The sequence below is a fragment of the Nicotiana tomentosiformis genome, chromosome 3, assembly GCF_000390325.3.
Source record: "Nicotiana tomentosiformis chromosome 3, ASM39032v3, whole genome shotgun sequence".
Taxonomy (NCBI): Eukaryota; Viridiplantae; Streptophyta; class Magnoliopsida; order Solanales; family Solanaceae; genus Nicotiana; species Nicotiana tomentosiformis.
Genome location: NC_090814.1, coordinates 635,922 through 657,599, shown reverse-complemented (window position 1 = coordinate 657,599; position 21,678 = coordinate 635,922). Strand labels below are relative to the sequence as shown.

The 21,678-nt window shown below is 36.1% G+C and overlaps 1 protein-coding gene across 14 annotated transcripts; it reads right to left on the bottom strand.

The window, feature by feature from the left end:
- Window positions 1-919: 919 nt before the first annotated feature.
- Window positions 920-19,005, bottom strand: LOC104113782 (uncharacterized). 14 transcript variants are annotated; one of them, XM_070196637.1, is made up of 10 exons: window positions 16,641-19,005; window positions 14,614-14,810; window positions 10,855-14,498; window positions 8,277-10,604; window positions 6,558-7,520; window positions 6,182-6,463; window positions 4,030-4,066; window positions 1,386-1,483; window positions 1,207-1,299; window positions 920-1,118 (listed from the first exon to the last, which is right to left on the bottom strand). In XM_070196637.1, the coding sequence occupies exons 1-3, from the start codon at window positions 18,669-18,671 to the stop codon at window positions 14,393-14,395; spliced, it is 2,334 nt and encodes a 777-aa protein (XP_070052738.1). In that variant the 5' UTR covers window positions 18,672-19,005; the 3' UTR covers window positions 920-1,118; window positions 1,207-1,299; window positions 1,386-1,483; window positions 4,030-4,066; window positions 6,182-6,463; window positions 6,558-7,520; window positions 8,277-10,604; window positions 10,855-14,392. The 14 variants fall into 14 exon arrangements, with proteins under 14 accessions (XP_070052738.1, XP_070052732.1, XP_070052736.1 ...); XM_070196631.1 differs by having other exon boundaries at window positions 920-1,299; window positions 6,558-6,688; window positions 7,112-7,520; XM_070196635.1 differs by having other exon boundaries at window positions 920-1,299; window positions 6,558-6,685; window positions 7,112-7,520.
- Between the last annotated feature and the right edge of the window lie 2,673 nt (window positions 19,006-21,678).

The following is a 21,678-nucleotide window of genomic DNA, read 5'->3' as shown; positions in this document are numbered from 1 at the left end:
ACCTCCAAGCAGGTTGCAATGTCATACCCATATAAATGAGAATCACAAGTCAGAATCAATCCCTCATATAGTATTGCAAAAACTTGATTCTGTTACTCACTTACTTGGTTGTTTAGCTTCTATATTTCCATTGAATTTTATGAAGTGTATTGAAATTAAGAAGAAACTTAGGTGAAAGCATAAATTTAAAAAGTCTAAATTATAATTTGGCACCATCAATGCATGTGGTAGACATTAAGGTGCCGTTTGGTTCGAGTATAAGTACTATAATAATACCTGCATAAAATCTTGTACTAAATTGTGTATATTGTTTGGATGCTTATTTTATACTAGCACAAAATTCAACATAACTTATACTACCATGTTTGGTTGTTTTTTTCCTTGTTGGAATAAATAATACTTGTATAAATTGTACATGAATGTATGTGTTATTTTATATGGGAAAAGATGAAATAACGATACATGTATTAAGTTATACGGAGATTAAAATAACAAAATTACCCTCACCATTTCATACTTGAAATCTTTTCTTTTCTAAAGCCTAATGTGTAGATCACTTCTGCTTAACGCTTAGAAACACAAAGTGAATGCAAAATGCTTAAAAATCGATAACAAGAGATTTGCTAAATGAGAAAGTAAAGAATAGGTATAGACTTCTAAGCATTACAACAAAATGCAAAACTATTGCATAACTCGTTACAGCAAGATGCATAATTACCGTCTAAAATTGCATAACTTGTTACAGCAACATGCAAAATGTCCCTCTTCCAACGAATTTCAATGCCATAAAACAGGTATAGGCTTCTTCCATATCATTATTACTAGACTGCCCTTGCCCCTGCTAAGCACGGGAATATGTTGGTGGTGTATCTTTGAAATCTTTTTTTCAAAATGATGAAACAACAGAAGAGATCCGAGCTTTGATTTGCCTGCCTCGTGGATAAAACTAATGAAACAATTAATACTGTAGTGCATATACATTTGATATGAGAAGCCAGAAGTGCAAATTTCATGAACATGCTCTAAAGGAAAATAGCTTTACACTCGGGTATAGAGGAGGAGCCTTAACCAAGGTGACAGAAAATCACTCCAAAGCAGCGTTCAACTTCCATCCATATCTGGAATGCAAGACGCTTTACTAAAGAGAAATATGAGATAAAATTTGACAGATCTCACAGAGGCACTGTCCAATCTTCTCATGCTCACCGGCGTTAAAACTTAATTAGAGGATAAATTCCTATTCCTGCCTTTGCCATGGTGAATCTTCTCGAAGCTTTTGGCAATTACATCTTTCACTCCCTACCACAGGGTTTACATCATTACAATATGCTACAGAGAAGAAACATAAAGAAATCAATAAAATTTCCAGTAGCAATGTAACTAACCAGAATATGGGACCCTAGGCAGCCTAAGTCTTGGGAACTTTCACTTCCATGCTCACTCCAGCTAAGATCATGGTGTCTTGTCCAGCAAACTTGTATTCCTGAAAGCATCATTCATTTAAGTAGTGTTAACAGAAAATAAGCTCTGAAGCATCTAGTACTTTGATGTTACAGATTTTGAATTGTATAAAAGACACCTTTTTTTGTAAGATGAAATGTATAAAAGGAACTCTTTCTCAATGTCAAAGATCTGAAAAGAAAGACTTGCAAACCAAAAGCGGAATGTAACACTGCAGCATCAACAAATACAGAGAGTTTCTCCCGTAGAAATGTGAATTGGTATTTGGCCAACTTCCCCTTTTAAAAGCCTGTTTACCGGGCAAATGTTTGTATAAAGTACCTAGCCATAATGTCATCATTGCCACAACAACTACCATATGAGTTGAAGTCCTAGCTATCAACCACCTGCTGATAAATAAGGTACCTAGCAGGACTATCTTTGTGAATGCTTCCAGCTAGTGATACGATCACAAAAGTTTAGCAAGCAGTAGGCATTGTTCACCTTATGGGACCCTAGATGCCTCTATCTAAATCCAAAAGAACTTGTGGAAAGTATGCAAATTCTCCACTGACTTGCCAGGTATAAGCATCTCAAATTGATATTTGGAAAAACGAAGTCCCATTAGAATGACAATTAAGGTTTTCTTCTAAATCAATTAAAATATACTATCAGTTCCATATATCTCGTGCCTTCTTTTGCCCAATTGATTAGATATCTTTGGCAAAGGTCTAATTAGTATCTAATGGAGTACCACTATAAAGAGAAAAAGACTTCTCATCTCCATGGAATTATTAGAGGAAACAATTTTAGCCTTTAGGCCGCATACAAAAGAAATACTGCATGGACAAACTTGCAACACCCCTGCCTTGATCTTGATCATAGAATAAGACCAGTACATAGAGCAAAACCACTGCACTCCATCAATTCTCTCTTGCATAATAGACATCACGTTTATGAAGACGGACATACTATACCAATCAGAAGCCATCAAAGCTAAGGTTCAAAGTATAAACTAAAACAATTATCTACAAGAGTCCAGTCGTATCAATCTCTCCCGAGTTTTTAGCCCATTACATTTAATCGGTAACTTCAAGTTCTATAAATATTAATTCAATAAGATTATTCATTTTCGTCATTTCTCATGATTAATCAAACAAAATATGAATAATAAAAATACATATTTAGATCAAGATCGCATTTCATGATTAAAAGAAGAATTAGAAAAACTATACATGAATTAAAATAAAAAATCATATAAAAGAACACTAATTCCACAAAAAGACATATTATCCCCAAAAAATGAATTATATGTTCTACAAAGCAACGGTTGTAGAAATTCAATGAAGGCTGAAGAAACTAATGATATCCAGTAAGTTCAAACTCGAATAATCAAATTAGTTTGCACTTTACCAAAATAAAAAATAAAAAATATAATCACTATAAAGCTTTTCGACCACATTAATGTTTATCAGTAAGGCATAGAGCATGGCTGGACCATTATGTCGATAGTTTTAATGCTTGACCAACCTACAAATAGACACCACTATCATATAATGGAGGTTGTGATGACTTCAACTTATCTCTATAGGGGAACGAAACATATTCAAGTGATCTCCTCAATTCTTTTGAGGTGACATAGCAGGGATATGACAGACAAATACTTTTAAATGTTTCTACTAACTTAGATAATAATTTTCCTTCTATTTCTTCTTTGCCCTTTTGTGTGAGGGTGCTTCCTTCTTGTGAATTGTTATTGCTAACAGGTAGTTAGCTGCAAACTATTTTCGGAAATTGAGAATCAAAACCATGCTCATCTTCTAATGGAAGGTCGTTCATACTTGAGAGACTCAAGCTCTGAAACTATAACTATTCATGGCGGAATGACCTAATAAACAGCTCAAAGCTCAAATTAATTCATAAATACTATGTCAAATGCTGATCGAAAGCTTAAATCCAAGTTTAGCTCAATGCTGAACCCTTAAACAAAAGTACTGTTGTTTATTTCTTTGCAGGCAACAACCACAAAAGAAACAAAAAAAACTTGAAGACATTTATACCATTCATATAGAGAAGTAATATTCTACATCCATTTAGAACACAGGACGATTCAAGAGAAACTTAGTAGTAGCTAATTGGTCTTGACTTCTTGATAGTTAGGTTATTTTCATTAAGTTGACAGAATATGGTGCTTAAAAATAAATCAATATTTATGGTTTAACTCATTAAAGGCAAGGTATGACAATTGACTACAGCTCACTAATTTTACTATGGCTGCCACCTTCTTCAACATGTTTTCAGTTGGATCATGAGAGTTCTCAAAAGTCTTGGTAAAAGCTTGCCATATTTCACCGTGCTTCGATCGTAAAACAACACCCAAATTAATTCGTAACTGCATAATAACATGGGGATCATGATCGCATTTCTTTATATCTAACATTTTCTGTTAACACATAGCTAGACAATATTGCAATAGAAATAAAATAGAAGCAAATGGAATTTATTTCAAAAAAAACAATTCTTTAACACAACAACATATAACATTGTTTACTAATATTGTTTAGTAGTAAGTAATAAATAATACTATACCTTTTAGTTGCGAAATATTGTGTAAGTTGTAGAACTCCTGTGTGACAAAGGAAAAGAAATTAAAAATTGATTAGTTGCTTTAGGCATATTGTCAAACACCTTAGCTATAGTATGCACAGCGTTGTATTAGAGTATGCACCTCTGCAGAGAATATTCGTAAGAGGCATTTGAACAAATAATGCATATATAGAATTTTCAAAGGACATGAAGAAAGAACGGGAAAAAAAAACCTCAGGGGTTGGCCTGGTGGCAATTGACTTGAGCCTTGGGGTTTGCTCCCTTTCAAGGTCTCAAGTTCGAAACCCACTGGGTGCAAACAATTTCTGAGGGCCATCGGACTGGGTAAAACCTGAATTAACCGTGGTGCACTTGCGGGAAACTCCTTGCCGAGGGCCTGTGCACCCCCGGGATTAGTCGGGGCTCAAAGAGACTTGGACACCCGGTGCAAATCAAAAAAAAAGAACGGAAAAAAAAAAAAAAAAAAAAAGTATCATGCATCAAAAAATACAAAATGGTACACTTGTAATTGAGAAGAAAAAGAACAAAAAGGCACAATCCGTAGAGAATTTCATAAGCGAAATGAAGATTTCTAAATCAGTAATCTCTATGACAAAGAGAATCAAACTTTTACTTACTAAGTTGTATCGCATCAGGAGGAACAAAATATAGGCAAAAGACTACAAAGAATATGATTTACAACTACTGAAATCCATGCACAACACCTTAGTAAAATCGCCGGTGAGCGAGAGGGAAAGGGGTTCAGTATACATTTTTAGATGGTAAAATACGGTACGCGTGTTTTATCAAGAGGAAAACAGTATACGTGTTACGGAACAGTGCAGTGCAGTATATTTACCCCTGAATAGATTCGTAGTTTCAAAATTGTCGTGTTCTTCCCAGGTTTACAACACAATTTAATTTGCTTTTCACACGATTCTTTGGTGCAGTGTTCTTCCACTCCAACTCACTTATATATAGTAGTAAAGTAATTTGACAATATTTAGCAATGAAATAAATAGTATTAAGACAAGAAAATAACTGTTGGATGAAGAACCTGACCAGTACTTAATTGAATTCAAGCAAACTTAATTCTTTTCCAGTTTTTCAAGAAACTTGTGACAATTTTGTTCTTCCCTAATAGTTTTAAGTGAGATTAACCAAACTTTTTTTTTTTTCAAAAAGAAGAAGATTAACTAAAGCTAAGGAAAGAAAATATACAAAACTAAAGTAGTTCAATGTTATAAATAGTAAACAAACATATTTATAGAAAAAAGAAGACACATTAAATTGTATAATGTATACTAATTTTTAAAACGACAAACCAAACGTTCAACAAGAAATAATATTTACATTGTAATCCATGCACTATTAATCCCTACGTAACTAATACCTACATAACTAATCCCTACATAACTAATACATGCATAACTAATTCATGCATAACTGATTCTTGCATAACTAATCCATGTATAACTAATCCCTGCATAACTTATGTTCGAACCAAACGATCCCAAAGGTTTAGAACTATGCTCCATCGATGCAATTTTTAAGAAATATGCTCCATCGGTGTCTTACTTGTAGTGTCAATAAAAAGGACAAATAAAAAAAAGAAAAATATAAGGCAAAATCACTTCCTTATAAAACTGTATTTTTCTGGAGAGAATGTAGTAGTCAAATGTTCTTTTACTGAGTACAATCTAAGATATGCAACTAGACGTCTATACTCCAGCTACTTTTATTAACGTATATTACTTATCAAAGCAATTAACTAGTATCAAACAGTAACAATTTTCTTTAATTTATAAAATTGCTTAATGAAAATTTACTCATTCTCCACAAAAAAACAAAAAAGATGAAAACAATTAGATATTTACACTATGCATGTCAACCGCTACTTCACCAGAGCATATCTCAAAATAGAAACAAATACATTGTCGTTAAGAAAACATAGTCGAAGTGTCAAGCTTCTATCCAGAGGCGGTTTCGGCAAACCAAATAGTTTTGACCAAAATCCTGTATTTGTGTTAAGAAACTCACAGAATATGTATAAATTGTTTAACCAGAATCCAATAAACCGCTTTTTTTAGAATTCAGAACCTATAAACTCAAAATTCTGGATCCACAGCTGCTTCTACCCACATACATACTTTACCTTTGCCTGTGGCACCAGCAAGTGTTCCAACCATATAAGGATGAGCAGCCAAATATTACGGAACAGTAGGCATATCATCACTTTGCAAAGTACACACAACCTTCTTCTCAACCGTAGAAATGATATCGACTCCATTTTTGTCATTATCAATCTTCTTTTCAACGTTATTAATATTGTCATCAATCACCTCTACTTTTTTGAGCTTTCCTTTTTCTTTTATGCTTCTGCTTTTCCTGAATCTTGCCAATGTACTCATATGAGTCATCCCAGCCCCAGATTCCTCTGTTCCAAAAGTGGATTAGATATTTTACAAGAAAATGGCTCTTTAAAAATGTAAACCCAGTTTTCTTGTGAACTTGAAAAGAATTTATGTTACCTTAATGTGGAAATATATTCACCATTTAGGTTGTTGTCGGGTATCAGGAACTTCTCCTCATAGTTTTCTCCTCCAAATAGACCAATAGTATTTTCCAAGCTGTGTTAAACTTGAAATTACCAACGTAACTACTGATCAAGGAGATACCAAACAGTTGATAGAATCAAAACAGACATTCAAGTTTCTCAAGAAAAGTAAGCAGAAGAACAAAACTGATAAGAGTGGTTTGATGCTTTTACTATGAAGACCTTTCCTCTTAAAATTTCCTACAAAAACATCTTCACAAGAATATATACTTTCTAAAAGCATTAACAATATTCTTTTGAAGCATTTCACTATCAAATATTTGTTTTGAAAGTACTTCTACGATTTGAAGTAATTTTGATATCTAAATTCACTGAATTATCAAATTTCATATGACATACTAGTGAAGTTGAACATTTGATTTTTATTTCCTAAAAACAGCTTTTATTCCCTCTTTTCTGTCAAATTCTTAAAGCATTTCCTGTATGTAGGAAATTAGGAATCAAAGGGGCTTCACTAGTAGCACAAACCTTGTTGTTGCAAGAAAACTCCCAAAAGGTGTAAAGCACGCGGAATGAATTGGACCGCCATGTCTAATAGTTGTCAATGATTTTGGTTGATCTCTACTAATACTCCTCAAGTCCCACACAGAGAAAGTCCTATCTACCAAGCTTGTAACTACAATATTAGGATCATCTGGCATGCAATGTATCGTATTGATTCTCTCTTCGCGCAATCCCCATAATGATAATAGTGTGCTAGCCCTTAAATCAAATATTTTTAACACTCCACAACTTCGTCACCAAAATATAAACAGTTTACGTCCTCTACTCGATGACATGTGGAATATATTGCATAAATATCCTGATATACCTCTTTGAAAGCCTCCTTTTCAGCATCGAGCAACGTAATACGTTGATCATAACTTGAAGTAAATATCTGCAAGTACATATGCAAGAAAAAATGTTGGATGTCGAACTAATTAACTACTATGATCAATAACCACACTAGAGACATGAAGATGATGTTATATATGAAAATTGAAATAGCTCATATGCTGTACATGAATAGCTTTTCATTTTCATTGTCAGTTCTCACATATTTTGGGTATTAGTTAGATTATTATTACAATAGTCATCACAATTTTTTAAAGTCCTAAAAAAAAATTAAAGAGGAAAAGTAATATCAAACTTCAAAGGCTTTATGCCAAGCATTACTATGAAATTATGTCACTAAAAAAACAGGAATTAGCTATGAAAATTATCGCTAATCTATCACTAAATAGCCTGTAGCTAATAAGATTTTTTGATCATCCGTCACTAAATAGGATTAGCACCCCATTCTTTAGTTTAGCAACTGAATTTGTCGGTCGCTAATTCCTATTTTTTTTTTGTACTTTCCACTTCACTATTCTGATCAGCCAGCTAAGATAATGCAGCAACAATTCAACTTCCTACAAGGCGACTACTTATGTGTAAATATACAGATAGTTCCCGCATATATTTCATTTCTAACAGGCATAGTGCAATTCTTTTTCTTTCTTTTGGGTACTTACAAAAACACTATAAAGTTAAAGCTTGTTCGCACCAATTACTAGTTAGTAGAGAAATCTGAAGATTAATATAATCCGACAGACAATAGTATGAATCTTAATTAAGTACTCATAAAAATAGAAAAGCAAAACAGAGTTATCACCTTCAACAGGGAGAATGGCTCAATTGAAATTCCAGATATTTTGGAATGGTGAGGTTGAAACAGATAAATTCCAATGTCCCCGTTCTCCTCTTCAAAATCCACGTTCCATAGCCCAAAATAGCCAAGCTCATCGCCTACAACAATTACTTTCATATTCGCTGCGGAAGAAACTTCACAGCTGAAATGGCACCTTTCACTATTTGTGTTCTTCCATTGGGGTTCAACTCTAACCTTTCCAGATCAACTTGCCGATCAGTAAGTGTTGTATCCAATAGCGGATCATTTCTTCTCAAACTTCTTATTGTTTTAACCATAACATCGCACGAAAACTCCTCACAAGTAGAAGACTTTTTAGATAATTTCCTTGCGTCAATTTTATCACTGAGGCCATCACTCAATTTTGGTGGCATTCCTTGACTTCTACGAGATATGCGGCGAATAATACTTGTCACTTCAACTTCATCTCTACAATCGAATTCATCATACACATAAAATTAATCAGAACTGGAAAATGATATGCATGTCTATCTACTGGTTCGGGGTACTGAATAATTAAGAGTTTAATAGTACAACAATGCAAACAGTACCGATTGATGTTAATTATTTTGGAGAAAGAACAAGATATATAGAACCTTTTGCTTCTTTGCCGCTTGGAAGCTGCTCTTTCGTTATCTGCCATTGCTAATGATTAAGTGAACACGAGAAAAGGTCACTCAACAAACAAAGGAGAGGAGAGATGCAGGAGTTGAAAGGAGAGGAGTACTTAATATGCCGTAAAAGATCAAAAGTTTGTAGGAGAGAATACCAAAAGTCACTTGATTAATTGTCTGAATCTTAATCAGTTCCAATCATGCTTCCCAAAGAAGTTCATGAATGAATGAACATAAAGCAATTCCTCTTGGGAACAAATTAGCTCGTTACATTTATATTAAAATCCTTTTCTACTTGTTAAAGCATACAATGGAAAAGGCACTTGAACAAACTGCCTGCCAAGTTTGCCTTAACAACAGATTGAGCATAGCATATTCGTCATGCTTCCCCAGAACAATAAATGCTATGCTCAATCTGCTGTGAAGGCTGGCCTGTACAAGCACACTCTTCATCTTTCCCTAGATCCGCTGTTCAGAATTTTGAGGAATTGGGTCTTCTTCCACATTCAGATGGGAGTTGGAAACTACTTCCCCGAAGGTATTCCGAGCTTGCCTTAAACTTAGACAAACACTTCAGAAAACCACAAAAATAAGAAACAGAAGCAAAAGCTATTGAAAGCTCTATCCCCGATCAACGTGTAAATCTTTCCCATTTCCATCGTGCTTAATTTCACATATATTGTCCAGAGCTTCACCGCTAGAAAACCCTAAGGTTAGTGCAGATTAATATTATTTTATATGCTAATTTGATTTCTATTAGAGGTTTATTAACTCATTTTCCTCTCTAGTTCGATATAGGTGCTTGGAGATGTTATTGAGTCCCTTGCTGGGTCGATCTCATTTCAGAGCATACAAACTCTTCTGGAACCATTGATTACACCTCATATAAATAAACATCTAAAAAACCAGTCACCGACTAATAGCCTGTTTGGCCAAGCTTTTTTTTGGGCCAATAGTGCTTTTTTGGGCCAAAAGTGCTTTCGGCCAAAAATTGAGGTGTTTGGCCAAGCTTTTAGAAGGAAAAAAAAGTGCTTTTGAGGAGAAGCAGAAGCAGTTTTTGAGAAGCAGAAAAATTTAGCTTCTCTCCAAAAGCACTTTTATGAGAAGTACTTTTGAGAAAAATACACTAAGAAGCAATTTTCAAAAGCTTGGCCAAACACTAATTACTGCTCAAAAGTGTTTTTCAAATTAATTAGTCAAACACAAATCGATTCTCACCAAAAGTACTTTTTTGAAAAGCACTTCTCAAAATAAGCAGATTTTAGAAGCTTGGCCAAACAAGCTATAAGAAACAGCAAGTTTTACCTTATGAACTCCAACACCAAAATTCTCTTGGGTCAATATGCAAAGTCGCCAATCATGTATATATAAACATCTCCCAAAGGCAAAAACAAAGCCTTCAATTATCAAAGCAAATATCATCACAGGAGGTGAGAACTGCTTTGCTTACCGTCTAAAATGCAGCTTCAATATAGATATAAAGTCTTCAGATAAGTACCTCTGCAAAGGTTGGCAACATCGCTTTCATCCTTGAAATTCTTCACTTCAGTTGTAGCTCAAAAATGATTTGACTGAAGTAACCGCATGTAATCTTTATCATTCACATATATCAGCCAATTCAATGTCATACTGGAGCCATGAGTCTGGCGGTACTGGAGGCCTAGCCTATTTCCCAAAGCTGCATCGACAAAAGGCATGAACACAGAAACTTTTTAAGCGTTGGAATCACAACAAGGAAGTCTAAATGATGTGCATTTTCAGCAAGGACTTGTATATAACCCAAATATGGTGGAACAATGAGTCTTCCCTTTTCACCAACAGGCAAACCTCAACAACTTGTAAGGTTATAGTTTAGCAACGCCTAAGGGACAGTAGAATAGAGTGCTTAAGATATAAAGAAAATAGTTTCAGTCTATGAAAATGATTACCTTCAATGACAATGTTCATTGTTCAATACCTTTACCATTTTCTTGTCACCTGATCAAAGACAGGCAAAATAAATTTAAAGAGATATTTATGTACAGATATCAAAAGTTTTCAGATGGGGCTTACCTTGCCACTTCTTACATTCTTGAAATCATTTATACCTCTCAAGAAGAAAATTTAAAAATCAATTTTGCCTCTTCAGATTCATCTTTGCACTATCCACTTTCCTCCTCCTCGTTGTAGTTTATTCTCTGCTATAACAAAATCTACCAGATCCTTCTTTTCATTTCCTGCTTAGAATGTAACCTGACCATTCTTTTTTGACGGAACCAAGGAGGTGGATTATTGATGCAAATCAAAAGAAAGCAACTCAACCTTGATTTGGGTTCTTCTAATATTCTCCACTCTTAATGAAAGTATAAAGTTTAGGCAAATTCAATTATTGACGTCTGTCCTTTATTCTTCTTTTGATTGTTTTCAGGCTTGAGAACTTAAACTCTCTTATCTCGTGGATACTGGTCATTGTTCAGAAGGCTTCTTATAGTCTGTCCATTAAGAATTTAAGATGTATTGCACTGCTATGATTTATGTGATCATTCTGGTTATCCTGTGTCTATGAACTCACAGGAAGCAAAAAAAGGTATTAACCAAAAGGATGTTCTACAAATTAAGGGCCAAAAACGAAGAATATAACAACCTAGAATGACAAAAACGGACAAAAACTTCCAAAAAGAAACGGCACAACAAAATGAAACGAAGAACAGAAGGAAAAGGCCCAGCATAGTAATCTACCCGAGTATAAGTTACTCTCAGCTGACAGGATTTACAACATTTCATATCATTACCCTCCCTTAACTTCGAGCGGGAAAGGGATGATAGTGATAAAAGTATTTCAGTGCAAAGGTTACCACAATAATGAGGACCAATATTGGCAAGAACAAGCATCAGTCGAAATGGGAGTTGGCTTATAGTAATTCTAGTCAAGGAATGAGTCATCCCCAGAGAAATAATGAAAGCGATAAATTGAACCAAATTTACCAGACAGACAGTGCTTTGAAAAGCCTTACCTTTCTTTTGTCCCTACTGGTGGAACCATTCTTGCAAACATCTAGCAGATAATTAAAGCTCTAAGTCAATGAGAACTCCACTTGTTCATCATGGCACAAATAGTGCACAGCGAGAGGAAACAAAAGATGAATGTTGGATAATATGGATGGTTAAGGATTGCTGTAAGAGGATAATCTTGACAAGTGCAAATAAAAGGAACCTTTTCTGTAAGCTTCAAATCCCCCATAGTACCTTTTCAAGATCTGATGGTATGAACATATCTATGTGCCTTTAACTCACACAAACAATGCCCAATCAAATATACCAAGACAACAAAAGTGCATCACAGTCATTGTATCAAAATAAGAGCATTTAGTAAAAGCTCAAACAGAACGTGACTAACAATTTAAAAATTGTTATTTGAGTTCAGGAGCAAAACACATTCATTTGCTATAGAAGTAAATGAACGCGCCCTAATCTAATAAGACTTACTTCAGAAACATACAGAATCTCCAGAATTTATTTGCAAACATAAGTAAATACAAGCCTTTAGTGTATGGATGATGTGAATGTTCCTGTCTCCTTAGAACTCGACGATATAATACAAGACTATAGAACAGAAGGTAAGGTCGTATGAGGTGCACATTCCTGATGCTTCAAAAGACCACCAAGATCCAAACTCTAAGGAACCAATATCCTAAAGGTTCCAAACCTTCCAAAAGTGATAGGTATGTGTTGCTTCTTGACATGAAAGCTCCACAAGCACACAATTAGGGATATCCTAGTTTCCTTATATATAGTTGGCCAAATACATAAAAGCCAGGAAGAGACTATATCTTTTTTCAGCTGAGAAGTTGAATGATGTTGTGGTACATACTAAGATATGATATGCTATGCACATGGATTTCTTCCTGCTAACATTCTTACAACTATTTTTCGTTTACTCTTAAATCAAGCTCTTTCTGACTACAAGTATCATAAGTTCTACAAACTTGATATTTCTACTATCTAATTCCATGATGGGAGGGAAGGGAGATTGGTAGAGTCAAATCACATAACTGTCCGGGGATACACCAATCATCGACTACGTATAGATCTATCACATGCTTTAAAAACAAGAAGTGAATCTTCAAATCTGAATAAGTTGGTTCACTATCAAAAGATAGGCAACCAGGCCATTGACACTCTGCGTCTTAAAAGTTGATATGCTGCGACGAAATATCTAATAATCTACTCAAGTAGGTTAGTTGATGCATTTCATATAAACAATAGGCTCATGAACCAATATATACCTATATTAACTGTTCAGAAGAATGAGAAGTTCTTCCAACTATTAGAAATATCTACTGCAAACGCAGTATCACTTGCAATATGGCTGATAAATTTACCAATTAACTTATAATGCAAAAGCTAAACTGACCATACCTTCTTTTAGCAAATCATAAAGAGTGACCATATCAACACCACGTAGAAAAGGTCCTTCCCACTTAATAATTGATACCATGCCTAATAGATAGAATCATAGGATTCACTAATTATCCAGAAAAGCAACAGCATGAGAAGCCAGATAAAATTATAATCAACTGTTACTTTATGTTAAGCTTGCTAATACAAACCCAATATCAGGTTTGTACTCCCAAATCCAGTACAGCTGTGAGCTACCCAAATAGAACAGGTTAGTTTTGGTTGGAGATTCAATCCTTATATCAGAAAAACCAGATCCCCAAATAACTAAAGTGCATGTTCAACCAATTAAAGAAAAATATTATTTATTAACCTAGAAATACAATTGAGTACTAACTAGTAATAAGACATCCTATAAAAAACAACACCAATTTTCGAAAATTGCAACAGATAGAAACTAATGTCTGGAGCTAAGAAACAGACAATCGAAGAATTGAGAGCATTTAGCCGCATTGGGTCCGTTGAGAATTGCGGTCCAGGAAGGAGCTTACCGCTTGACTAATATCACCTTAAACTATTTTTCAATTACATTGCTAATTCGCGCAGAGTTCATAAAGGTGTTGGTTTAGAATACACAGTAATTCAAATACATGCTTTCAAGAATCTACTCCTGAATGTGCATGTAAATAACAGTAACTTGCATGCACAGAATCAACCAAGAAAATATCTCCACACACAAAAAAAGAAAAAAAAACGTGCTCATCGTACTTCATGCTGAAGATTTGATTAGACGTAACAAAGAAAGAGAAAGAAAAAATCACAAGAAAGTAATTCTATAGAATGTCGGATGGTTTTTTTTCACTTCAAAACAAAGTCCCAAAAATTGCATTGTACAACAGCTAAAAATTAGAATCTCCACAATGCCCCTGCCCCACCCTTTGCCATCTAATATAGTAGTAAAAATTCAAAAGATGTAACTGACCCCCAAAATGTGCCACCTACTACTGAGACCTATTGTCCATAACACTATGCATCGAGCTTTTTGCTATTAACTTATAGTCCATGAATACCTTGAGACGGAGCCATATCTTAAAGTTCATGGAGGAATTCCCAGTATTTGTTAAGCATATGATCATCTGGATGTACTTGATGCCACTTGCCCGTACAAAATATTGCATATGCATCAGCTGCATACCTGGAAAGTTAAGAGAAGCAAAAGAGTTGTCAAGTCAGTTTATCTTTTTTTATGACAAGTTAAAATCCATTAGTTGTGTGCTACAGTCCAAAGCTCATTCTATATATTCCCTTACTTGCCAATACCATGCAGTTGTGTCACATGAGTCCAACTTTCTCCCAGATATTCTTGAGAGAGCTTTTGAATCATCCGTGCTCTCTTTTTATGTATTCCTAAAGATCGTATCAACTTTTCAATATCCTCCGGAGCAACCTCTGTAGCAGTCACTGCATTTGGGCAGAGTGTGAAAAACTCTGATAGGACTCTGCGAACCTATGTGCGTTGTGGGCAAGTGTTAGTAGGAATCCACATCCAACAAAAATCTCTGGGAAGCTGAAACGGAACTCAGATATTCTTTCAAATAATATTCAGTATACTTATAAGTAGAATCCTTATAAGTAGAATCCTGGGAACAAAGTTATTACACCAAATTTAAGACTCAATAACTATATAGCTCTCATGCTTCTTCAGGAGTATCTGTGCGGTTCACTTCTAGTCAACAAGCAACCAAAATGCAGAAGAAGGGGAATGCTAAGGTAATCCTATCTTCTTTCCTAAAGCTTTCAATAATGCTCATATTTTTGTGGTTTTATGCTGTTATGGTGTACATTTTTGTAGATAGGTACAACCCAGTCCTCAACTTTTCTACGTCCACATCTTATTAGTCCAAGCATCTTCTCGTCAAGATGAGTTTGACGATAGCTACTTTTCTTCCTTGTTAAACCCTAAAAAGAAGTATTACGTGGGCACTGTAAAATGATTGAAAAATGAGCCAAATGATATCAAAGAGAGAGACTTTCTCTTGCTGCTCTCTTGCTTTCCCTGACAGAATTTCTTTCTTTTTTACTTTTAGGAGAAAAAAAACAGAGAAGAAAAAATATGAATATACCATATATGTCAGCAAGTGTTAACGTGGATCATGCTCATGTTCTAAACAGTAAGCTACCTTTCAACACAGCTATGTGTTTATTGTCTGCCCCATACAAAATTGCCTTATTTAGTAAGTTTAAAAACAATCTTTGATCATGAAATAAATTTCTAAGTTTGGTCAGACGGGGCAAAGCACGTTTGACAATGTTCTTCAAGGAGGACATGCTCCATATTATGTGCGGGCTATGAAATACTCCCTCTGTCCCAATTTATGGTATACTCTTTACTTTTTAATTTGTCCCAAAAAGGATGTCACTTTTCTATATTCAGAAACAATTTAACTTTAAAAACTCAATTTTACCCTTAATGAGATGATTTATAGCCACACAAATATGAAATGTCTAAGGCTAGTTTTAGACCACAAGTTTCAAAAGTCTTCATTTCTTTCTTACCCTCTGTGTAAAGTCAAATTGTGCCACATAAATTGAAATGGAGAGACGAACAAACTTTGTCATGATATTTAATGCTTTTTCATTATAAATAAATTCAATTGGACAAAGTATTTAACTTACACATTGTTCATAACTAATGCAAAACAATAAAAAGATTCCCAATGATACTTCAGTTTTGATGCTTGGGCCTATCCTTGCCTATGTTCCATTATGTTGCTGGGACGGTAGTTCCCTCATGGAAAGGCATTCAGAACATCAGAAGCATTTACATTTGTCAAGTAGCTGATATTTTGACACAATAATTTTATAAATAAACTGCCTATATATCCCGTTTTTGAGAATGGAAATCTGCCTAAAATACCCTTTTTGGGTCTAAAAATTGTTTGCTTCCTAATTGTCCACTGGATGCTGCTTTCATTGTTTCTAATGTAATTATGAGGAATAAAACGTGTTAGCATGGCTTATGAGCACAACAATGCCAGAAAAGACCAAGAATACACCTTTTGTTCATGTTCCGTAACTTAATATACAGGAAACTTTATCTAGCCAGATAAACCAAACATCTCAAGAATCAGCGACGGCTTAAATTTCAGCTCATCATCTTTCAAACCATAATACCAAATAAATGTGATGCCACACAGAATTCAATCAATTCCTACAATGTGAACAAGACAATGCAAATATTTTACCTCCCTACTTCATGACAACTTTATTTACGAACAATCATAAGTTTGCTGTCTGCTTAGGAATGATTAAGAAAGGGAACAGTGGCTACAATTACCTGCAAGCCAGTGGTGCAATTTAGAAGCATACAGATAACCAACACCCTCCAAGGATCATGAGCATGGTCTTCTTGCAGGAGACTAAAATGGGATCGGGGAGGTATCCATGTGTTATCTTCAGTCCTCCTTAAATAAGCCTTGTCTCTCTTCTGGGCAGCAGAGAGATAATTTTTCCGCTTTTTTGAGTCTGTTCCACCTCCTACCGTGCTGATCACTGCATTCTCTTTTTCACAATGTGCATTATGGAAGTAGGGAGAAACCTTTCTCCCAGTGACGCACTTCTTTGAGGACGAGTTTGCTCTATCCTTCCCTACCTTTATTTCTTCTCCTACTTCTGAGTTAGCAAAGTAAGGGGAAACCACTCGAACTTTGGCTCGTGATTTTTTGTCAGTTTTTTCATCTTTTTTCCTCACACACTTTAGAGTCCTTCCTTTCTTCATTTCGGTTTCTCCATTCTCCAAGAGACAAGGTTTCGGGTTTTTTGAGTCAGTTCCACCTCCTGCCATGATGATCACTGCATTTTCTTTTTCACGATGTGCATTAAGAAAGTAGGGAGAAACCTTTTTTCCAGTGATGCAGCTCTTTGAAGGCGAGTTTGGTCTATCCTTCCCTGCCTTTATTTCTTCTCCCACTTCTGAGTTAACAAAGTAAGGGGAAATAACTCGAACTTTGGCTTCTGACTTTTTGTTACATTTTCCATTTCTTTTCGTCACACGTTTTAGGGACCTTCCTTTCTTCATTTTAGTTTCCATGTTCTCTGAGCTCACGAAGTAGGGGGAAACAACTCGTACTTTCTGTTCAACGCATTCATCATTTACCTTGTCACAATTTGAAACACAAACTCTTTTTGTCTCAATTATTGTTTCATCCATCAGATTCTGAGATATGCAGGGTCTGCTACCTTCTTTCCCAAGAAGTGACAAATGACTCTCAGATCCAGTCATAGAGCCAGATATCGAAGCCTTTTGGATTGTTTTCATCCTATGAGAGAAAGGACTACAAACTTGTGACCCAATGGCATTCTTGTCATCTTCAGTTCTCCTTTTAACAGAACTAAAGTTTCCACTTTTGTATGCAAACTGTGAAAAGAGATCATCAATACTAGTAACTACAACATTATCACCGCGCGTTACTGGCAACGAAGCAACAGTAGTACATCCCTCATCTAAATCACCATATTGTTTAATATCCTTCTCATTAATATCTTTGCTTGTCACTTCCCACTTGGTATTAGGAGGACCATTCAGGACGGGGTTCACATCCATTTCCCTCTTATCTGGATTTGCATCTGTTTCATAAGTAGAACCAAGTCCGTTTCCTGCTCTCGCATCAGCGATACCATGTTTAGCATTTCTCTTTTTCTTCCTTTTGTTACTCTTCTGATGCATTTCCAAAGCAACCTCCACGCACTCAGTCTTGATAGGCTTCACACACAAATCAGAATTAATAGCTTCATCAGATTTACTACTTCCATTCTCCTCACAGTCAGGCACTTTCTTGAAATATGGAGAACAGCTTGCCATCTTAACTTCCTCTTCAGGACCCTTAATGTCACAATAATTCTCTCTCTGCTTCTTCCTTTTCAATTTTCTCCTCTTTATTCCTTTATTATTCCGCTCCAGAACCAGCATAACATCATTACTGATACCATCGATACATACATCCTGCATTTTATCATTACTGGTTTTTGCTTCAGTAGAAACATATTTATCACAACTCAGAGCCGTGTTCCTTTTTCTTCTCGCTTTCCTCCTCTTTTTCCCATTATTATTATGCTCCATATATACACATACATCCTGCATATCATCATTACTGATTTTTGCTTCTGTAGAAACATTATTATCACAACTCAGAGCCCTATTCTTTTTTCTTCTCCCTTTCCTCCTTTTTTTTGCTGTTGTATTTGAAAATCCGTCACATGATTGATTTACCGAGAATGCCATCCCCAATTTCTCATAATTTATCGTCTTTCTATTTTTAACTTCAATTGTTTGTCCAAAAATCGCACAGACACTCTCGGTAGGCTCCATATCTGAGTCTCTATTGTGTTATCTTTTCACCACAAAAAGTTGAAACAAAAATCAAACCCAGTTCTCAAACAAAAAACTCAGTAATTCTAAGGGAAACCCCAGAAAAAGGCTCAGAGAAGAACCTAACCTGCAAAAGTGAACACCGGCGCTTCGGACGGTGGAATTAGGCGCCAAAATCGAAGTGGGTTAGAATATTCTAGCGCTTCTCTGATTTTTCTTTTTTCCTAATATATCAAAAGAAAACATTTTTATCGGACGTCCCCGAAGGGACCAAAAGAAAACATTAGTTCATGAAATTATAATCTCTAATTCTTAAAAAACACTTTCAGCTTCCCGAGGCTCATTGTTTAAAGTTCCTATATGGGAACTGGGTTTGATTTTTATATGGGTGTGTACGGGTAAAACCGAGCTCGGTATTCGATCTAATTTGAAAAACGGAGGGTCAAGGTCGGTACATCTGTAATAGGGTAAAAATCAAAATCCGAGGTTCGATCTGACATCCAACATGGTCAGCCGAAGGCGGAATATAATATTCAAGATCGGACCCAAAGCATCATCAAAACTAGCCATCGAAATTATCATATTTGCCCTCGAGTCTACCGAAGGCGTAATCGGTCCTGTTTCTAACGATCTCGGAGAAAGCTCTGCCAACTCATCCGACAAGGGTATGTGATTCTTGCCATTAACCGATCATTATGGCGGAAATCACGGAATTAGTCAAAAAAGGAATCAACGATCTTCAAAATTAAGGACTTATATTTTTTATAGTACAATTAAATAATACCCTAAGGGATAGGTCTCCATCAATATATAAAGGAGACTCGACAACCCATTAAGGACATTGTAACGTATGCTCATAAGCAATACATTTTCCAAGCTCCTACTCTTTGATATTTTTTCTGTCAATAAAAGTGTATTCAACTCAATGGTGGATGGCATTCTTAAATTGAAATCATCCAATTCATGTGGTTTGCAGTTATTTTATCGCTATTTATTTTAATTGCAATCTAATTTATCGCTTTGTATCAAGTTAATCCACATGTCCTTATAACCACTAACAAATTCAATTGTTATCCGATTTTGAGGGTAAACAGTTTGGCGCCCACCGTGGAGCTAAGGATAATAGTGGTTATTTGATACAAATCTTCATAACACACACTACTTTACACTTGCTCTTTAAAGTATCTTTGATTTCAGGCTAAAAATGTCAAACTCACAATTAGCACCCCTACATATCGACAACGAGTCTGGTCATCAGGGTGAGAATAACAACATAGCGCCTGGTAACGTAGGGCCACCCGCTGGTCCCGTAGGAATTTCGATCATAGATCCGATTGATGTTAATTCCCATGTGGCGATCGAAGCCAACTTGCATACCGACCCCAAAAATAGCATATGTGGTGGGGCCCGATCGGCGGCTCGAAACACATGAAACAATGAAGAAGATGGGATCAGCCTACGGATGATCTTCGAAATGATGCTAGCTCAACAAGTGGCGATAGCTCATTTGCAGAGCCAAAGCCAGACGCCGAGCAGAGTTGAACCCGATCCGCCCCGTGAAGTCATCCACATGAATGAACCGATCATAGTAAGGTCAAATGAACAAGAATCGGGTACTAACCCCGAGATTATAAAGATGCTCGAGGAGCTGACAAAGCGGATAGAATCAGGGAAAAAGAAAATCGAAGCAAACGACAAAAAGGTGGAAACCTACAATTCTAGAGTAGATCAAATCTCAGGGGTACCTTCGATATTAAAAGGACTGGATTCTAGGAAGTTCGTGCAAAAATCGTTTCCTCCAAGCGCGGCTCCGAAGCCGATCCCCAAGAAATTATGTATGCCCGAAATACCTAAGTATAACGGGACGACCGATCCAAACGAGCATGTAACTTCTTACACGTGTGCCATCAAAGGGAACGACTTGGAAGACGACGAGATCGAGTCTGTTCTACTAAAAATAATTCGGGGAGACCCTGTCAAAGGGAGTTATGACATGGTATCACAACTTACCTCCTAATTCTATTGATTTATTTGCTATACTTGCAGACCTCCTTCGTGAAAGCACATGATAGTGCCATCAAGGCCTCTACAATCCGATCCAGTTCAAAGGGACCCCTAACCAAATGTGCAAATATCATGGCACTCACGGTCATAAAAGGAAAATTATCGACAGCCGAGAGAAGAAGTAGCTCGTTTATTCAACAATGGGCACCTTCGAGAATTCTTGAGCGACCGATCCAAGAACCACTTTAGAAACAGGGATTCTAACAAACATACAGGACAAGAAGATACAGAAAACATCAACACGTCATAAATATGATCATTGGTGGAATCGATATCCCACAAGGGGCAATGTTGAAACGCACCAAAGTATCCATCACTAGGGAGAAACGAACTCGAGACTTAGTACCGGAAGGAATTTTATCTTTAAGCGACGAAGATGCGGAAGTGACCATACAACCTTACAATGATGCACTAGTAATATCTGTACTCGTAAATAAAACTCGAATTAAACATGTGTTGATTGATCTAGGTAGCTCGGCCAGCATCGTTCGGTCGAGGGTCGTAGAACAACTCGGTCTACGATACAAAGTCGTGCCTGCAGTCCAAATTCTAAACGGGTTAAACATGGCATGTGAAACCACTAAGGGGGAGATATCGTTACCGGTCAATATCACCCGAACCATACGAGAGGCCAAGTTTTATGTGATCTAAGGAGATATGAGGTACAACGCCCTTCTTGGAAGGGCGTGGATCCACAACATGAGGGCAGTGCCCTCAACTCTTCACCGAGTGTTAACATTCCCAACTCCGGAAGGGATTAAGACGGTCTACAGAGAACAACCGGCCGCAAAAGAGATATTTGCAGTCGAAGAAGTGATTCCAATATCAATACTCACAACATAGAAAGAACCAAATTCGGGCGCAAACCAAGAGACCAAATAGCAGTCACCGACACCGGCCACGACCCAATTGGATGAATAGGGGACTTATGAAGACGATGATT

What these genes read in the sequence shown, in the direction of transcription:
- LOC104113782 (XM_070196626.1), bottom strand. Translation starts at nt 18,671, where the DNA reads ATGGAGCCTACCGAGAGTGTCTGTGCGATTTTTGGACAAACAATTGAA. An exon ending in ATTGCACCACTGGCTTGCAG is followed by an intron (nt 14,811 to 16,640) that starts GTAATTGTAGCC and finishes CAACGCACATAG; the next exon opens with GTTCGCAGAGTCCTATCAGA. An exon ending in CAACTGCATGGTATTGGCAA is followed by an intron (nt 14,499 to 14,613) that starts GTAAGGGAATAT and finishes TTAACTTTCCAG; the next exon opens with GTATGCAGCTGATGCATATG.